Source organism: Carlito syrichta, unplaced genomic scaffold (genome assembly GCF_000164805.1).
Source record: "Carlito syrichta isolate Samal-C Ts95f unplaced genomic scaffold, Tarsius_syrichta-2.0.1 Scaffold308876, whole genome shotgun sequence".
In the NCBI taxonomy this organism is placed as follows: domain Eukaryota; kingdom Metazoa; phylum Chordata; class Mammalia; order Primates; family Tarsiidae; genus Carlito; species Carlito syrichta.
In genome coordinates, this window is record NW_007252972.1 from 769,958 (window position 1) to 786,021 (window position 16,064).

General features: G+C 52.6%; 1 protein-coding gene and 1 pseudogene across 1 annotated transcript in view; one reads left to right on the forward strand and one right to left on the reverse strand.

Moving 5' to 3' along the window:
• The first annotated feature begins 3,126 nt into the window (after nucleotides 1-3,126).
• On the forward strand, nucleotides 3,127-3,751 carry LOC103268730 (annotated as a pseudogene).
• A 9,354-nt stretch (nucleotides 3,752-13,105) lies between these two features.
• Nucleotides 13,106-16,064, reverse strand: part of ADGRB1 (adhesion G protein-coupled receptor B1) — a 25,114-nt gene continuing 22,155 nt past the window's right edge. The window contains exons 11-14 of the mRNA XM_021716718.1: nucleotides 15,951-16,060; nucleotides 14,740-14,775; nucleotides 14,405-14,512; nucleotides 13,106-13,890 (exon numbers count right to left, since the gene is read on the reverse strand). Coding sequence (XP_021572393.1) covers nucleotides 13,693-13,890; nucleotides 14,405-14,512; nucleotides 14,740-14,775; nucleotides 15,951-16,060 — 452 coding nt within the window. The 3' untranslated portion in view covers nucleotides 13,106-13,692. The remainder of the gene's footprint in view (nucleotides 13,891-14,404; nucleotides 14,513-14,739; nucleotides 14,776-15,950; nucleotides 16,061-16,064) is intronic.

Genomic DNA, 16,064 nt, shown 5'->3' on the forward strand with positions numbered 1-16,064 from the left:
TGCGTGAGTCTAACTCACAGAGTCACACGTCGGCTGATTGCAGTGGTGACTAAGAAGAAACATATGGCAAAACTCATCGAACACTTAAAATGGGTGAATCTTATTATATATAAATTGAATCTCAAAGTTGAATCAAAAATGTAGCATTCAAGTGAACACAGCAGTGTTAGTCACCATGCATAGCGACTGTCATTATATATAGCTTCATGTAATCTGTGGTGTACGTTTGGCTGTATCTTTTATTAAAATAAACCATGTCAAGGAAAAAAGGGAAAAGAAATAACAGATCATATGCACACATAGCAACCCAGATGGATCTTTTTTAAAAAGTGCTTAGCGAAAAAAGTAAGATACAGATTGGGATACATAACAACAATTTAAATACATGTAGACTTTGATAAGTGTACCATGGTTATGTAAAATGGTAGGGGGAGCTTGGGGATGTATAGCAAAGCTTTCTGTGCTATCTTTGCAACTTTCTGTGTGCCTAAAATTATTACAAACTAAAAAGAACACATAAACAAAAGAGACACATTAACTAAATCAAAGTAGTTGCTTCTAGGTTGGCAGTGGGTTATGGAGATACAAGAGATTCATAGACAAGTAAATTAATAAGAACGGAACTTCCCATGGGCCAGTGGTGATGCCAGACCGTGAACTAAGAGGTGGAATTAACTCAGCCTTCTATACGGGGACACAACAGATGTTCACTAGCAAGACTTAGAAAGAGTGTGCTCCAAGAAGTACAACATCTTGGAAGGAATGGTGAGCAAAGGAAATGTCGAACACATTTACAAGGGGGTTAATATTGATTCATTTTAGACCTTGTTAAATTAAGTAACTAGCCAGGCTCGGTGGCTCAGCCTGTAATCTCGCGCCTTTGGGAGGCTGAGGTGAGTAGATTGCCTGAGCCCGCGGGTTCGAGACCCGCCTGGGCAGGGAGACCTCATCTCTATAATAAATAAAAAAATCAGCCGGGCGTGGTAGCACATGCCTGTAATTCCGGCTACTTGGAAGGCTGAGGCGGAAGGATCGCCGGAACCCAGCGGGTCGAGGCTGCGGTGGCCGGGAGCGACCACTGCACTCCAGTCTGGGCAACACAGTGAGACTCCAACTCAAAAAAAAAAAAAAAAAATTAAGTAACTAGTAACATTTTAAAGGCAAGGTGAAAAGGAATAGAAAGAATCTGTATGAGACCGGGCGTGGTGGCTCATGCCCATAATCCCTGTGCTTTGAGAGGCAGAAGTGGGAGGATTGCTTGAAGTTCAAGACCAGTCTGGTCAACTTAGTGAGACTCTATCTCTACCCCCAAAAAAATTAAAAATTAGCTGGGTATGGTGCTGTGTACTTGTAGTCCTGGCTACTTGGGAGGCCGAGGTGGCAGAATTGCTTGAGTCCAGGAGTTCAAGGCTGCAGTGAGCTATGATCACACCACTGCACTCCAGCCTGAGTAACACAGCAAGATTTGGTCTCTTAAAAAAAAAAAAAAGAAAGAAAGAAAGAAAGAAAAGAAAAAGAAAGAAAAAGAATCTTCTGTATGATTTTCATATCAATGAAAGGTAAAAGTAAAAAAAATACTTTTCAAGTGCAATCACTTTTTAAAAAACCAAGAAATCAGCTTTTTTTTTTTTAAGTATAGTAAAAGCAGGATAGAGACAGAGCACTGAGTAAGATGGAGAACTAGGTCCAAATACAGCAGTGCATTTCCAAAAATGGGACTGAAAAAGTTAAAAACAGATCCTCTGGATTTTGAAAGTCTAGTTGCATGCTGACACATAAGGCATACCTAAAATTTGAGAATGAATCCATGAAAATATTATCCAATAAAGGAGAGTGAGGATATTTATATTAATATTAAACAAGGTAGACTTTAGGTCAAGAGAAAGAAAAGCATTATTTTATAGAGAGATGGTTACTTTAAAATGATAAAAATTCAATCCTCTAGAAAGATATAACAATTCTAAACTTGTATACCTCAGCAAACTTGAAAGAATTACAAAGAGAAAAGAAATGATTTATCCTAGCTGGTGATTTAAATGAATCTCTTCCAGTTTTTGATAGGTCAAGCAGATTCAAAATGATTGAAAGTTGTAAGAGGTAAGAAAACCAAACTAAAGTGTTTTTCCTACTCTTTGGTCACATGCTCAATACAACAAAGGACACTTCCGTGACCAGATGTGGGACTGTTTCCCCACATACTAAGCAATTCTGCGGTGGCTACAAGCTGGGTGTCCTCTAATTCCATTCAGTTCTGACACTATCGACCCGGAGGTAGCATTAGATCCCACAGGTTGAGGGCTCAGTCTCACAAAACTGCCCTTACTTCAGAAGCCAGTCCAAGCCCCGGGTTGGGGCCTGTGCTTCTGATAGACCTGCTTTAAGTGAGGGTTCTCATGACCCCCTTCACGGGCTTGACTAATTTGCTGGAGCTACTCACAGAACTCAGGGAAATACTTTACTCATGGTTACCCATTTGCTATAAAGGATACGACAAAGGACACAGATGAACAGCCAGCTGGAAAGGACATAGAGCAGGGTGTGGGGGAGGGGCACAGAGCCATGTCCTCCTGGGTACCACCCTCTAAGCCCCTGCCTGTGTTCAGCTATCTGGAAGGACCCCGCACCCTGTCCTTTTGGGTTTTTTAGGAGGCTTCATTACATAGACATGATGGATTACATCGTTGGCTATTGGTGATCAATCCAACCTTCAGCCTCCCGTCCCTTCCCAGCCCCATCCTAAAGCTGCCTAAGGGCCATCAGTCTCATGAGCATACAGAAGACATTCTTGTCACTCCAGGGATTCTAAGGTTCCTAAAACCTGGTTTTAGGTATGCCAGGAAGTGGAGATGAAGACCAAATATGTATTTCGCAGTATCACAGAGGTACAGAGGGTTTGAACTATAACATGGACCAACTTGGCTTAGGGAATTTACAAATGACTATGCACTCAGCAATTAGAAAATACACATGGAGGGAAGGTCAGCGTGTGAAGGAGTTGGTGGTAAAGGAGTTGGTGGTAATGCGGGGCTACCCGCTGTTATTGAGGAGCAACGGCCCAACCGAAGAACAACACCCCCCCCACCTAAGGCAGCGGCGGGAAGCATTCAGGCATTTTGTTGTAACGCCATGGAAGGCGGGGAAAGTGGCAACAAAACCACAGGGGGGTTGGCTGGCTTTTTCAGAGGCGGCAGAGCAGGTTACTCAGACACGCGGATTTGGCTGGTGTCCTGCTAACTGGTATGAACCCTCTGTCTCCTTATTTAAATGTGGATCCATGGTATCTTGTGCAGGATACAGATGAGTTTATTTTACCAACTGGAGCCAATAAAACCAGGAGCAGATGTGAACTGGACTTCTTTACCATGAGAGGACGTTGCATGACAGGGTCTGCATTTGGAGCAGTGAATAGTCTTCGGCTAGGATGGAAGGAAACCCAGAACATGGCCTGGTCCAAACCTAGAAATGTACAGATTCTGAATCTGGTGACTAGGCAGGGACACTTTGGGCAAATACTCTAGGTTCTCTGGCTCTGCTCTATAGTGCATTTGGTGTCATCATTGAGAAAACAAGAGGTGCAGAAGATGACCTCAACACAGTAGCAGCCAGAACCATGACGGGCATGTTGTATAAATGTACGTGGTCTTTGAGGGGCAGCACGAGGGAGTCTGATAGGACTAACACTTACCAACCCTAAGCACTATATAATATCTGGGAGCACATGAAAGTTTCCTTGGTCCAACAGTCACTCTGATTACTTTGCCAACTCATGAATGAAGGATACTTCAGTAGTCATCCTGGTCAATTTACAAGTCAGTCTGGAGTTATTCTCTCTCTTCTACCTACAGTTAGTTGAAAAACTGAAGAGTCTGATTTGCTGTGATGAAGATCATGTATGGTTGACTAGGACTGGCATTCTTTCCAGCCATTAGTGAGTTGAAGCCAAAGGTGGCTTACTGAGTGAAGTGCTTTTCTTCTACTTTGGAGAAGATCTTGCATCTATCTGTTCTCTTTCTTCCCCTCTGAACTAGAAAACCACTTACTTCAATAATTCAGGTCATGCTTATTGTCAATACTTTATCACCAAGTCTGTTCATTTAATGATCTAAAGCTATAATATTGCACTGTATACCAAATAAAGGGTAAAAACAGAACCAAAAAAAGAAAATACACACAGAATATTTATAAAAATTGGTTACACACTATGCAACAAAGCAATTCTCTTATAGACTATATTTTATGACAATAATATAAAAAAATTAGAAATCACAAAAAGATAGGTTTTTTGTTTGTTTATTTTGAGCCGGAGTCTCACTCTGTCACACAAGCTGGAGTGCAGTGGTATGCTCATGACCACCCCAGCGTCGACCTGCTGGGCTCCGGCGATCCTTCAGCCTCAGCCTTCCAAATAGCAAGAACTACAGGCACGCACTACCACACCCAGCTAATTTTTTATTTATTGCAGAGATGAGGTCTCGCCAAGTTGCCCAGCTGGTCTCAAACCCGGCAGGCTCAGGCAATCCACTCGCCTTGGCCTCCCAAAGTGCTGGGATTACAGACTGAGCCACTGAACCAGGCCAAAAGATAGGTTTTAAAATCCCATGATTTGGAACTTTAAAAATCTATATAAAATAACCTGTATCCAAGAAAGTCATCATAATAGAAATTTAAATTTTTAAAAATTTAAAATACCTTCACAACTAAATGGAATTGAAAATAATACATATGCAAACTTGCAAGGTGGAGCTAAAGTAGCACTCTGAGGGAAATGTGTAGCCTAAAATGCTTATATTAGATAATAGCAAAGGCTACAATTAATGTGTTTAGCATCCAACTTAAGAAGTTAGTTATGTTCACTCATAATAAACCAAAGAAAGAAAGGTGAGATAAGAGCAGTAATTAAGGAGATAAGAGCATATAATAATTAAGAAGGAGATAAGAACAATAATTAAGGAGGGCAGACATGATACAGGAGATCCATGAAGGCAAAAATTTGCTCCTTAAATAACAAAATAAGTGAGTTGAACAAGATAAAGAGAGAAAGCATAATTCAAACGACATTAGAGCTGACAGTGGGGACCCAGCCTCTCCACTGCTGTGCCCCAGGAGAACACAGAGGAGGAAGATGAAGCCGTGGCTTTGAGAGAGTGGAGCTTAGGCCTGCGTTGGGAACTGGCCAGAGTCCAGGCAGACTTTCCATTTGGTCAGCATTTAAAATAGTCCAGGCCCAGATAAGTGATATGCCAGCATGGTCTTACTTGTCACTGTAATTCTTAGTTTGGAAATAGAACTTGCCCTGGTTATTTTTTTTTCAGTGCTACTCCCTCGTTGCAACTGCATCATGCACAGGCATCTAGCATGAAGATTAAAAGCAGAGCCATGCTGCCTGAATGTTTGGATTCAAATCCCACCCCTAGCTTAGCTCTGTGACTCCAGGCAAGTCACTTACCCTCTCTGAGCCTCAGTATCCACTCCTGTACCGTGAGGTTGCTACCAATGCCTGCCATCCCTCAGCTCCTTCATCGATGCAGGGGTGAGGACACAGACTTGCTCTGGTCCTCACTATTCCCTTTTTCTGGGAGACTCTGCCGGGAGCCCTCATGCCACCACCAACGTCCCTGCAAGCCTGGTCCTGCATGGAAACGTGTGGACCACTGAGACCAGTAGGACCCATGAGATCTGAGCAGCTGCTGCCCTCAGTGCATGGCTTCTGTTTCCCAGCCTGGACTCATGCCCTGGCCTCCACCCTCTCCTTTTCACATCCTGCCCTCTTCCAACAGCTGCCTGCTCCCGGTGTGATGTGGACACACCTGCACACAGGTGGTCTGCAGACCCTTCCTAAGGCACTGTCCTGAGAAGGGCCAAGAGCCTTTCTGGAGTGTCCTCAACCCTGGGGAGTGCTGAAGCAGGAGGGACCAGCTGGCCTCCACCATACTCCTGCCCTACCACCTACTGAACAGGTTCCCTTCTAAGACCTAGGACCTTGCATGGGCACCTCTAGTGGTCTGTTTCTCCAGGGCTCCTCTCGGTTCACTCAACTGTCAGATGCTGGCAAGAGCCTCTTCTGAGCAAGCCCATGTGCATGCTGAGCTTTGGTGAGGGTTGTTCTGTCCTGAGGTGGACTAGCCCTCCCCTTGCCACAGCCTGTTATAAGCTATATGGTGGCTTTGGAGAGACTTGGAGCCTGAAGTTGGGGAAGGTCAGGACATTGAAGAGGGAGGCACCAGCAGAGTCTGGGGCTTAGAAGCTGGCAAGGGTCTGGGGTGGTTGGCGGGAATTGAGGTCATTTCTAGGGTTGGCCAAGTAATGGACCAGGTCCCAGCTGTGTGACCTGGGACATGCCCCCTTCTAGCGACCTATTAGTGACCCGGGGTGGGTCAGAGCCTTTTCTGGGTCCCAGAATCCCCTGCAACACCCCCGGGTGGGGCCTGGGAGCTGAGCCTCTCCCTCTGGCCCAGTAAGTGGTGGGTTCTGGCTAAGACCCTGAATTCCTCAGGCCTCCAACTAGGACAAGCACTGGTTATCTCTGACTTGGCAGTCACTCCTGTCATCAGCAGCCTCCAAAGCTGGCCCTGCCTGGGTGCCAACTATGCCCCCACACCTCCAGGCTCAACTCGGTTCCCTCCTCCAGGAAGCCTTCCGAGGTAGAAGGTCATATCCCTCCCTGTTCTACACCCCCTCCCTGCCTGCTCTTGAAGTTCCTTCACCAGGCTATACCCTCTCCTCTCCCCTGACAAAGCAGCCTCCCCCAGGACCTGTTCTCCCTCCCCTTTCCTGCTCCAGCCTTCAAAGCCCCCTTGCCCATCTGGGAGGTTAAGCATTGCCCTGTGGAGGGGCTGGGTAGAGTCTGCCAGCTGCTTCCCCTCCAGGGGCTGGGTGTCTTTGAGCCTCAACAGGAGCAGGGATGGATCAGGAAGGATATAGAAGAGAGGTGGGTGGGCAGCAGGAGGAGCACCCCACTCCTGTGCACATGGTGAGCCCACAGCTAGCAGACAGGCCCCTGAGGTCGCCAGCCCCTGGGCTATCCTGGAACACTGGCTTGTAGGACACCCTCCCCACACACCCGGAACTCCTGGTGAAAGAGCCAAGGAGGTTGCTGATGGGGGTTCTGTCTCCTGCCTCCCTCCCGCCTCTCCTTCCTGGGCAGGGTCCATATGGTGTTCCCAGAGAGCCATATTGAGCCCAGCAACACCTCCTCTGCCTTCCTGGGACAGCTGGGAGCCGCCACCCCCCGCCTGTGGCTGGCCTGAGGGGCCACGAGCTGCCTTCCCAACCCCAGGTGGGATTTCCACTTCTCTTGGGAGGCCAGGTGTGGAGTGCTGCCTGTGTGGAGCCAATGTCCTCTGAGATTTGGGGAAGGGGTCTTGATTTTTCTAAAATTCCATATAGTAAGTTTCTAGGCTAGTACATTCTTAGATTCTATCATTATAAATTTCAGGATTCCACAGGCAAAGAGCTGTCATCCCTCGGTGGGCTGTGGGCATCCTGAATGAGCCAGATTTGCCAGACTCCCCAACCTGGCCCGCCAGCCCTCTGGGGGAAACACTGGGGCACTGAGAGGGAAGCTTCTGGAACTCCAGACTGATGTGAGTGGTGATGGGGCTCAGGCACCGGCTTCCGGCTCTTCCAAGGCCTTATTTGGAGGAGTTTCCGCTGCGCGTGGGGCGGGTGACTCGCACGTTCACGAGCTATTCGGAGATGTTCCTCCTTTCTGGTTATTTTTAGGGCCTGACAGGAGACTCAGGGAGCCCGCTGCTTCCGACACTTCGAGAAGTGCTGAGTTACAGACTGCTGTTCCCGGAAGGGTGCTCAGCTGGCACTGGTGGGGAAACTGAGGTCCAGAGGAGGAGGGTCCAAGACGGCCATGACGGGCCTGGCCTCCTGGGTGTAGCTGGCCTTGGGTGGCCAGGTACCTGCACTGGGGTCTTGTCAGCCTTTGGGCCCCTCTGGGGGTTGCTCTGAGCAGACCAAGCCAAAGACACAGGACGCCTGATGGGAGAGGTGCCCATCTGGGGTCCCAGAAGGGGACCTGCACAGTAGGTGGCAAAGCAGGAATGTGGTTTGGGCCAGTCAGCAACTCCTGCTTCAGCACTCCCCAGGGTTAGGGCTGATCCAGAAAGGTTCTTGGTCCCTCTCAGGACAGTGCCTCAGAGCCAAGGCGCCTGCAGGGGTCTGGCAGGGGGCAGGGGTGTCATCTGTCAGAAGAGGACTGCCTGGTCATTCCTGACCCTGGTCATCCCCCAGGGCAAGCTGGGGCCCAGCTGGAGGGGTGGGTGGCAATTTCTGGGCTTCTTGAGTGGGGCACCAGTTGCTCTGTCATCTCAGGGACACTCAGGAAGCCCCTGCTGGGGGCCCTCCAGACCCTTTGCTCCAGACACAGCTCCCTACCCCTTTCAGGACAGATCTCAGGGAGATGGGAGTTGAGGGAGCAGGGCTGAAAAGGACACTTCTGACTACTGGAAGGTTCTGGAACAAATCCAGGAGAAGGAAGCACACAATGCATTTGCTCCGCTCCAGTGTCAGGCCCTGTGGGAAGGAGGTCCTGAGGGGATGGGTGGGGCCAGCCTGGAGGGCCTGATCTTCATCTGAAATGAGACCAGGAGGATCCATGAGAGATTAGGGGATGGTCCCACTAAATGGTCAAGGTGCATTCCAGACAGTGATGAGAGGGTGGCCAGTCAGGACAGAGGGAGAGGAAGAGTGAGAACTGAGGAGTAGAATCTGCTGAGGGGAGCAGGAACCCTCTCATTCTGTAGCACAAAGCTTTCAGGTTAGACATGAGGAAGAACTTCCTAAGAGCAAGTTTGATTGCTGCTGGATTGGCGTCAAGAAAGTGGGGTGAGAGGTAGTTGTGAAGAGCATTGCCAGAAGAGCCTCTGGCTGCCTAGAGGCAAGGCCACTTGGGGCAGCAGGTGGGGAAACATTCTTAGGCTTCCCTCCCCCTGCGGGACTGTCTGTGTCGGTGGCAGGAAGGGGAATGATCATAAAAGAGTCAGGTGAGAAGGAGCCTCCTCCACATCTCAGGAATGTGGGTGCTGATGAGACTCACAGTGCCTGGGTGGCTGCTGCTCTTGTCAGCTCCACCCCCAGGTGACTCAGAGATTCTAGTCATTGTCCTCACATATCCTTTCTTCTATCCATCCATCCCCCATTCGTCCACCCATCCTCCCTCCACCCATCCATCCATCCATCCATCCATCCATCCTCCAGACACTCACTGTCTATAGGAGTGAGGAACAGAATAAGCTGACAAGATAATCATTTCCAATCCCACAAGCACCGTCACCGGTGATGGTGATCATGGTGGCTGCTGTCTTGGGCATCACTAAGACCAACATCACTCAACCCCACCATCATTATCAGCTTCATCACCATCACAATCCCCATCATCATCATTGCAACTATCGCCACCACCATCACCACCGCCATCACAATCAACACTGCCATCACCATCCCCACAACCACACCCTCCCATCATCATCACCATCACCGTTATCCCTGTTATCATCACCATAATCACCATCACCATTCTCACCATTTCACCATTCTCACCACCCCCACCATATTCATTATCACCACTGTCACCAGTTCCATCACCATCACCATCATCATCCCCATCATGACCACCACCACCATCACCATCATCATAAACATCACAACCACCACCATCTTTAGCTCCAAATCTCTCCACAAAACAGTCACCACCATCTTTGGCCCCCACAACGCCCCTGCCCCTCACAGTGACCAACACCGTTCTCAGTCCCACAGATTTCCCTAAGGTAGAGTGGCACTGATGTGGTATATGGAGGGCGGCAGAGAGGGTAGTCTCAACTTCATCTGTGACAGATCGCTGAGGAGGGTGGCACATGTCCAAGGTCAAGATGGAAGATCTTCCTGGAGGTCAACTTTGGACTCCACAGGAAAGAAGTGGCTTCTGGTAGAGGGACACGCCACTGCTGCCATCTACCCATTGTGGAGGCTGGGAGGGTCCAGGAATTAGAACCAGGAGGTCTAGGTTCCAAGTGCAGCCTCACCCTCACTGCCTGTGGGATACAGGCAGTATCACTTGGCTTCCCTGAGTCTGAGTGTCCTCACCTACAGCTAGGATCATGGCCCCTGCCTTGCTCAGTGTCAAGAGCACATCACTCTGAGGAGCTGGACCAAGCAGAGAGGGAAACCAGCTGGAGTCCTGGGAGAGGTGCCTGTCCTAGCTCAGAGCATCACCATGGCCCTGGCCCAAAGCACTGCCCAGCACAGGGTCACCACAGGAAGATGACAGGAGTACACCCAAGCAGGGCTCAAGGGTTTTGATGAATCTTGTGGGACCATCACTGACTGGCTTCCTGCTCTGAGAGACAGGGAGCAGACAGCAATTTCTGTGATGAGTCACTGTGAGAGGAGGTCATGTATTATTGAACAGCTGCGAACACTGGGACCGAGGCTGGACATGCAATTTGGCCTCTCCCAACAGAGACATGGCTTTCCGGAAGGGAGGAACTGTAATGGAGGAGAAATTGGTTTCTGGTCACAGACTTAGTCTTGACCATGGTGACATAGCTCTGACGCTGGTCCCAAAGTGACTGACCCTGGCTATACTGAGCCCTGATTTTGGTCACACAATGAGCCATGATCCTGGTGAGTCCTGATCCCTGATCAGACAGAGTCCTGACTCTGGTCACATGCTAAGTCCTGACCCTGGTCACATACTAAGCCCTGACTCTAGTAACAAGTTGACTGTCCCTGGGCATGTACTGAGCCCCGATCCCAGTCACACACTGAACCATGACCCTGGTGAGCCCTTATCCATAATTACATCCTGAGCACTGACCCTGGTCACACACTGAGTCCTGATTCTTATCACACACTGAGGACTGAGCCCTGACCCTGATCACACCCTAAGCCCTGACCCTGGTCACTTACTAAGCCCTGACCCTGATCACACACTGAGCCCTGACCCTGATCACAGGCTGGGCCCTGACCCTGGTCACACACTGAGCCCTAACCCTGATTACACACTGAGTTCTGATCCTGGTTACATGCTAAACCCTGGTCCTAGTCACAGACTAAGCCCTGACCCTGGTCACAGGCTGATCTCGAATCCCAGCAGTTCACCCTATTCTGAGGCTTAGGTAATGTGAGGCTTAGGTTCTTCTTGTTTTCTGTTTTGTTTTATTCCAGCTTCTCCTGTTATAGGTGGTGCTGGGTATGAACAGGGGCTGAGGAGGTGGAGGGAGCTGGCCAGAAATGCTCCAGACACTCCACAAGGACAATGGAAAACTGAGCGGAAGCTCAGCCCTCCAGACCCTGCGCTATGCTCTGTGCTGCCTCCTGCGGGACGGGAGCTGGGGCTCAGTGCTCTCTCCGCCTGCTCCCAGGGACCCCCCAGCTTCCTCCTGTAACTTAGGATGAGGAAGGGGTGGTGGTCCACAGCCTCCCATCTGAAACCCTGGGGTCAGGTGGGTCTGCGATCCAGGATCTGTCTGGGTTCAGAGACATGGCAGCTGTGTGTGCACATTTCACTTAACATCCCAGGTGGGGGCATATTAAAATGCATCGACATCCCTGCAGCAAAACCTATGCACATGTGCATCCAGTGGTTCAAGGGAACTATATATAGCACAACTCAGTTTTGGTCAGGTTTTTTTTGCCAAAATATTCTGTTTGGGGAGGTATTCAGATCTGTGGCTCAGGGGCTGTGCTTCCTGACTGCCAGTATCCAAGGGGCTTTGTCCCATCTCCTCTGGGTCACTGCAGACACACTGCCCTCCCTTTCGGTCATCCACTCACCATCCACCAGTGTGGTCACTTGTGGTCACTTATGGTCATCCATGATTCACTGTAGTCACTGTGGTCACTGCACCCACCAAACACCTTCGCTGTCCCATGCCCCCTCCTGGCGAGAACTCTCTGGGTCACAGGCATGTCCATACACAGTGAGACTGGCAGGCAGTGAGTGGGAGTGGGAGTGACAAGGCGCAGGCCAGCTGGTGTGGGGACCTGTGTCAGCCTGCACCCGCTTTGCAGCTTGAGTTGGCATTGCTTTCATTTTGAATGACATGGTTGGGGGGCATAATCTTGGGGTGGTGCTGGGGCCTCCAAATAGCCCACCCCGCACGTCCTCCCTCCTCAGGCCCAGCAGCCTCTGTCCTCAGCCTCTAGCTAGAAAAGGGGTTTGCAGGGTTTGAGGAGGGGGCCCGTGGGGTCTGTCTGCTGCCTGTCCAGGCCCAGGTTCTATGACGTGTTCCTCCTGGTCCCTCAGGATACAGTCTGGGAGAGGGTGACTGCCTGGCATTCCCCCAGCTTTGCACACCCCTCCAACCCACCCAGCTAGACTCCCTGTGGGGGCTCAGGCTGCCCCCTGCTGGAGACTTGGAGAGAGGCAGGAGGAGCATCTCAAAGCTCCTTAGAGAACAGGGAGTGGGAGGCTGGGGGGGAACAGGGAGGACCTCTTGCTGGGCTGGGGGCGTCTAGGAGTGCTCACATGCACTTGCTCCATGGACCGGAAAGACCCAGGCCGAGGAACAGGAAGCGCCTCAGCAATAGACAAGGGGACCCAGGCCTGTGCCTGTCCCAGGACCAAGGTGGGAGCAGAGGAGGGCAGGAGTCTGCAAGATTGGGGGCCCCCAAATTCAGCAGTAAGGGGGGGATCCTAAGGCCCCAAGGCACCTTCCTCCCTCGAAGACCCTGCATCTCTTTTTACTGTTTCAGATTGTTTTTTAACATCCGCTTTTTTGACTTTGTCCTTCCTGAAAATGACCCAGGGGACAAGGGAAGTCAAATGTGTTCCTGCTGAGGGCCTATGAGCTGCGTGAAGCCCAAGTGCTGAGAAGGGGACAGAAGGGAGCAAGGGGGCACCCACATTTGTGGTTCCCCGATTGCTCCTGCAGCGCCCTGGGAGATGGGGCCCCTTGAGGCCCACATGACTGCTGGGCTGGGAGACAGGCAGGCCCGGCCAGGGCAGAAACTGCAGGGCCCACCTGGCCTCCCTCGGCTCTCCCTGCCCAGCAACAAGGGACACCCCAAGGCCAGTCGGCAAAGCTCCCCCAAGCAGGCCGGGACCAGGTGAGGGTTTGCGTGTTGCACGGAGGAAGGCCACACAGAGAGAAAGTGGGTTTTTCATTCTTTTTATTGAAGAAAAGAAAAGGAGAGAAAAAATAGATTCCCCCCTGCTTCTTCCTGGAGGGGGCTCAGTCCTTCCCCTGGGGGCCACGCGGGTCAGAGGGCTGTGCTCTCCACCTGGGTCTAGGAGGGGCCCAGGGCCCTGGAAGGTGTAGGGGGCTGGTTGCTTCCCGAGGGGTGGGGGTGTCTAAAAAACGGTGCCAGGCCGGCCGGGCCAAGCAGGCTGGTCCTCTTCAGCGGCAGCTCGGGCGGGCACCCTGGGACGGCGGCCGCGCTAGGCCTGTCTGTGGTCCACAGCCGCCCGCCTGCCCGCCGGGGCTCAGCCCGAGGAGGGCAGAGTCTGAGGCACCTGGGGCCTCTGGAGCCCTGTGCCCGCCAGCCGGGCCACCTCCTGTCCTCCGTCTGGCTCTGGTCCCAGCACTGCGGGCCCTGTGCCTGGCCGCTGTCCGAGCGCCCTGAGGCTGGAGCGCGGGCCTGGCCCGCTGCCCACGAGTGTGTCTGTGCCCGTCCTGCGGCAGGAGCGGGCAGAGCAGCATCCCTCCTCTGTGGCCCGGTGCGTGGCTGCCGCCCGCCCGCTCAGACCTCAGTCTGGAGGTCGATGATGTCCTGGCCCACCAGCGGGATCGTGGCTCCGGACTTCTCCCACTCCACGCTGCGCAGCTCCAGTGGTGAAGGCTGCAGTGGCTCCAGCTCCTTCTTCACCCACGCAGGCGTCCCATGGGCTTTCCGGAGGCTCTCCCAGGGTCGCTTGTTGGGTGTCTGCTGCTTTTCTGGCTGCTGGTAGCCCGGTGGTGCAGAAGGGGTGGGTGGCCCAGTGGAAGAGCCACAAAGCCCAAGGAGGAGGGAGAGACGGGGCAGACACGAATAGAATTGAGAGAGTGAGGAAGGGACCGGAGACAGGGGAATGTGGGAGGCTTGCAGGGGAAGAGCCCAGAACAGAGGTGGGCAGCAGTGTGTGCAGATCATAGCCCCAGGCTTAGCAATGGCTGCAGTCCCCAGGATCAGGTCAGAGTTGGGGGCCTTGCAGGGAGGGGCAGCCTGGAGTCCCTGTGGCAGTCAGGACCCAGTCCCGGGAGCAGGCTCCTGCCTGCTCAGCACCCCAGTATGGCAAAAAGTACATGTGACTTTCTGCACCTGCATGACCCTGGCATGGCCAGGTCAGGCCAGTCCTTGGGGACGGTCAAACGAATGAGTGAATGAAGTGGGCAGAAGCAAGGGGAGAAGGGAAGAGGCAACCTTTCCTAAAGGCCTGGCTCCCCAAACCCCTCCCACTCCCTGCCCTCCAGACCTTGCTGTCCGGGCCCAGCACCTCCTTGTCCTTTTCTGCAGCATGCTGTAGCTTCCGGTTCAGGTCCTGAAACATGTCCTGGTGCCGCTTCCGGGTGTGCATGATTTTCTGCAGGTGGGGGAGGAGGGCGTGGGCAGTAAGTCCTGGGCTAGGAGGAGGGATGCCGGCCTGCCCCTGCCCTACCCGCCCCTGGCTCCTGGACACTTGGCCTCAAGCCCCCCCAGGTCCTGACTCCACCCCCACCTCGTCTGCTGGAATGGCCTGAGCTGCCTGGCAGTGGCAGAGCTCAGAACATATCTGGCCCTAAGGTCTGGGGGAGGGACACAAGGACCCACCTCAAAGTCCAGTTCTGCATACCGTGATTTCCGCCGCTGTGGGGGGAAGGGGTTTGTGAGCATTTGCAAAGAGTTCCCTGAAATCTCCCGACCACAAGTCTAGGCCTCTCCTTGCCTGAGAGTGAGGGAGAGCAGGGACCCCCTCACCCCACATCTGTCTTCAGGGTCCAGGCTAGACCTGGGGACATGGCTCTGGGGTACACTCTGAGTGCCCAGGCTCCAGTAGGCTACCCCCTTCCTGGAAACACCACCCTCCCTATGGGGGCTCAGGGCAGTGGGTGGGACTGCTGGGCCACAGTGAGACAGTCAGAAGTGTAAGGCACAGGATGACAGTGAGACGGCTGGTGGGCTATCCCAGGGGAGTGCCTCTCTCCCTAGGTCATCTGAAGTCAGTCTGAGGTCCTTGTGAGCCAGGTGACCCTGTAGAAGCCTTCGTCCTTCTCTTCCAGCTCAGAGAGACCTGCCTGCCTTGGGGTAGCTCTTCTAGCTACACTCTGGGTGTCAGGGAGCAGTGCCAGGGCTGGGCAGTGGTGTGCGGCGCATCTGCCCAGGACACATTCTCCAGGGTCAAGGGGCCCTGAACTAGGAGCTGTGTGATTAGGCTCCCCAACAGAGAACTTGGGTACTCAGGGTGACTTGGCCAGAGGCTGAGAACCAGGAGGTGGAAGCAGGTCCTGGGGAGGGGAGGAGTTCCCCAAAAGTGCCACCCCATCTCTGAAACCCACATCCTGCAAGCTGAGTGAGGTCTGGGGTCAACTCCAAGTTTCGGGTTGTTCTAAGCAGGGACATGCTGCCACAGCTGCCCAGTGGGTAGGACTGGGAGACCCACACCAACACAAGTCCAGCTTGGTAGGTCCAGACTGGAGGCCCTTGAACCCTTCTGAAATGGGGTATAACCACCTGCCAGGTGAGGACCACGTGACAGGCATTTTCTGTACATGCTGCATGTGAGCCCCCTGTCACAAGGGCCCAGCAGGGTCTGGAGGATACTCCTGGAAGGCAGAGCAGTCATGACTGGGTCCCAGGCCAGGCCCTGCCTCTAGCCAGTGGTGCAGGCCAAGGCCAGCTGGCTTGGCCCGGGCCTATATCCCTTCCGCTGACAGCCATGGAGGTCCCATCCAGCAGGGGTGGCCCTGGCTGTCGCAGCCCAAGCCCACAGCGACCCACCTGCCCTCTCTGGCTAGGGTCCAGCCCACCCCTGTTCCCCTCACCTCCAGGGAGCTCACGGACAAGGTAGAAACATTCTCGTTCTTGGTGCCGGTCCCCACATTGGGTCCCGGGTGGGCTGCAGGCTCCCCTGACTCCCCCAGGCTGGGGGGTGCTGG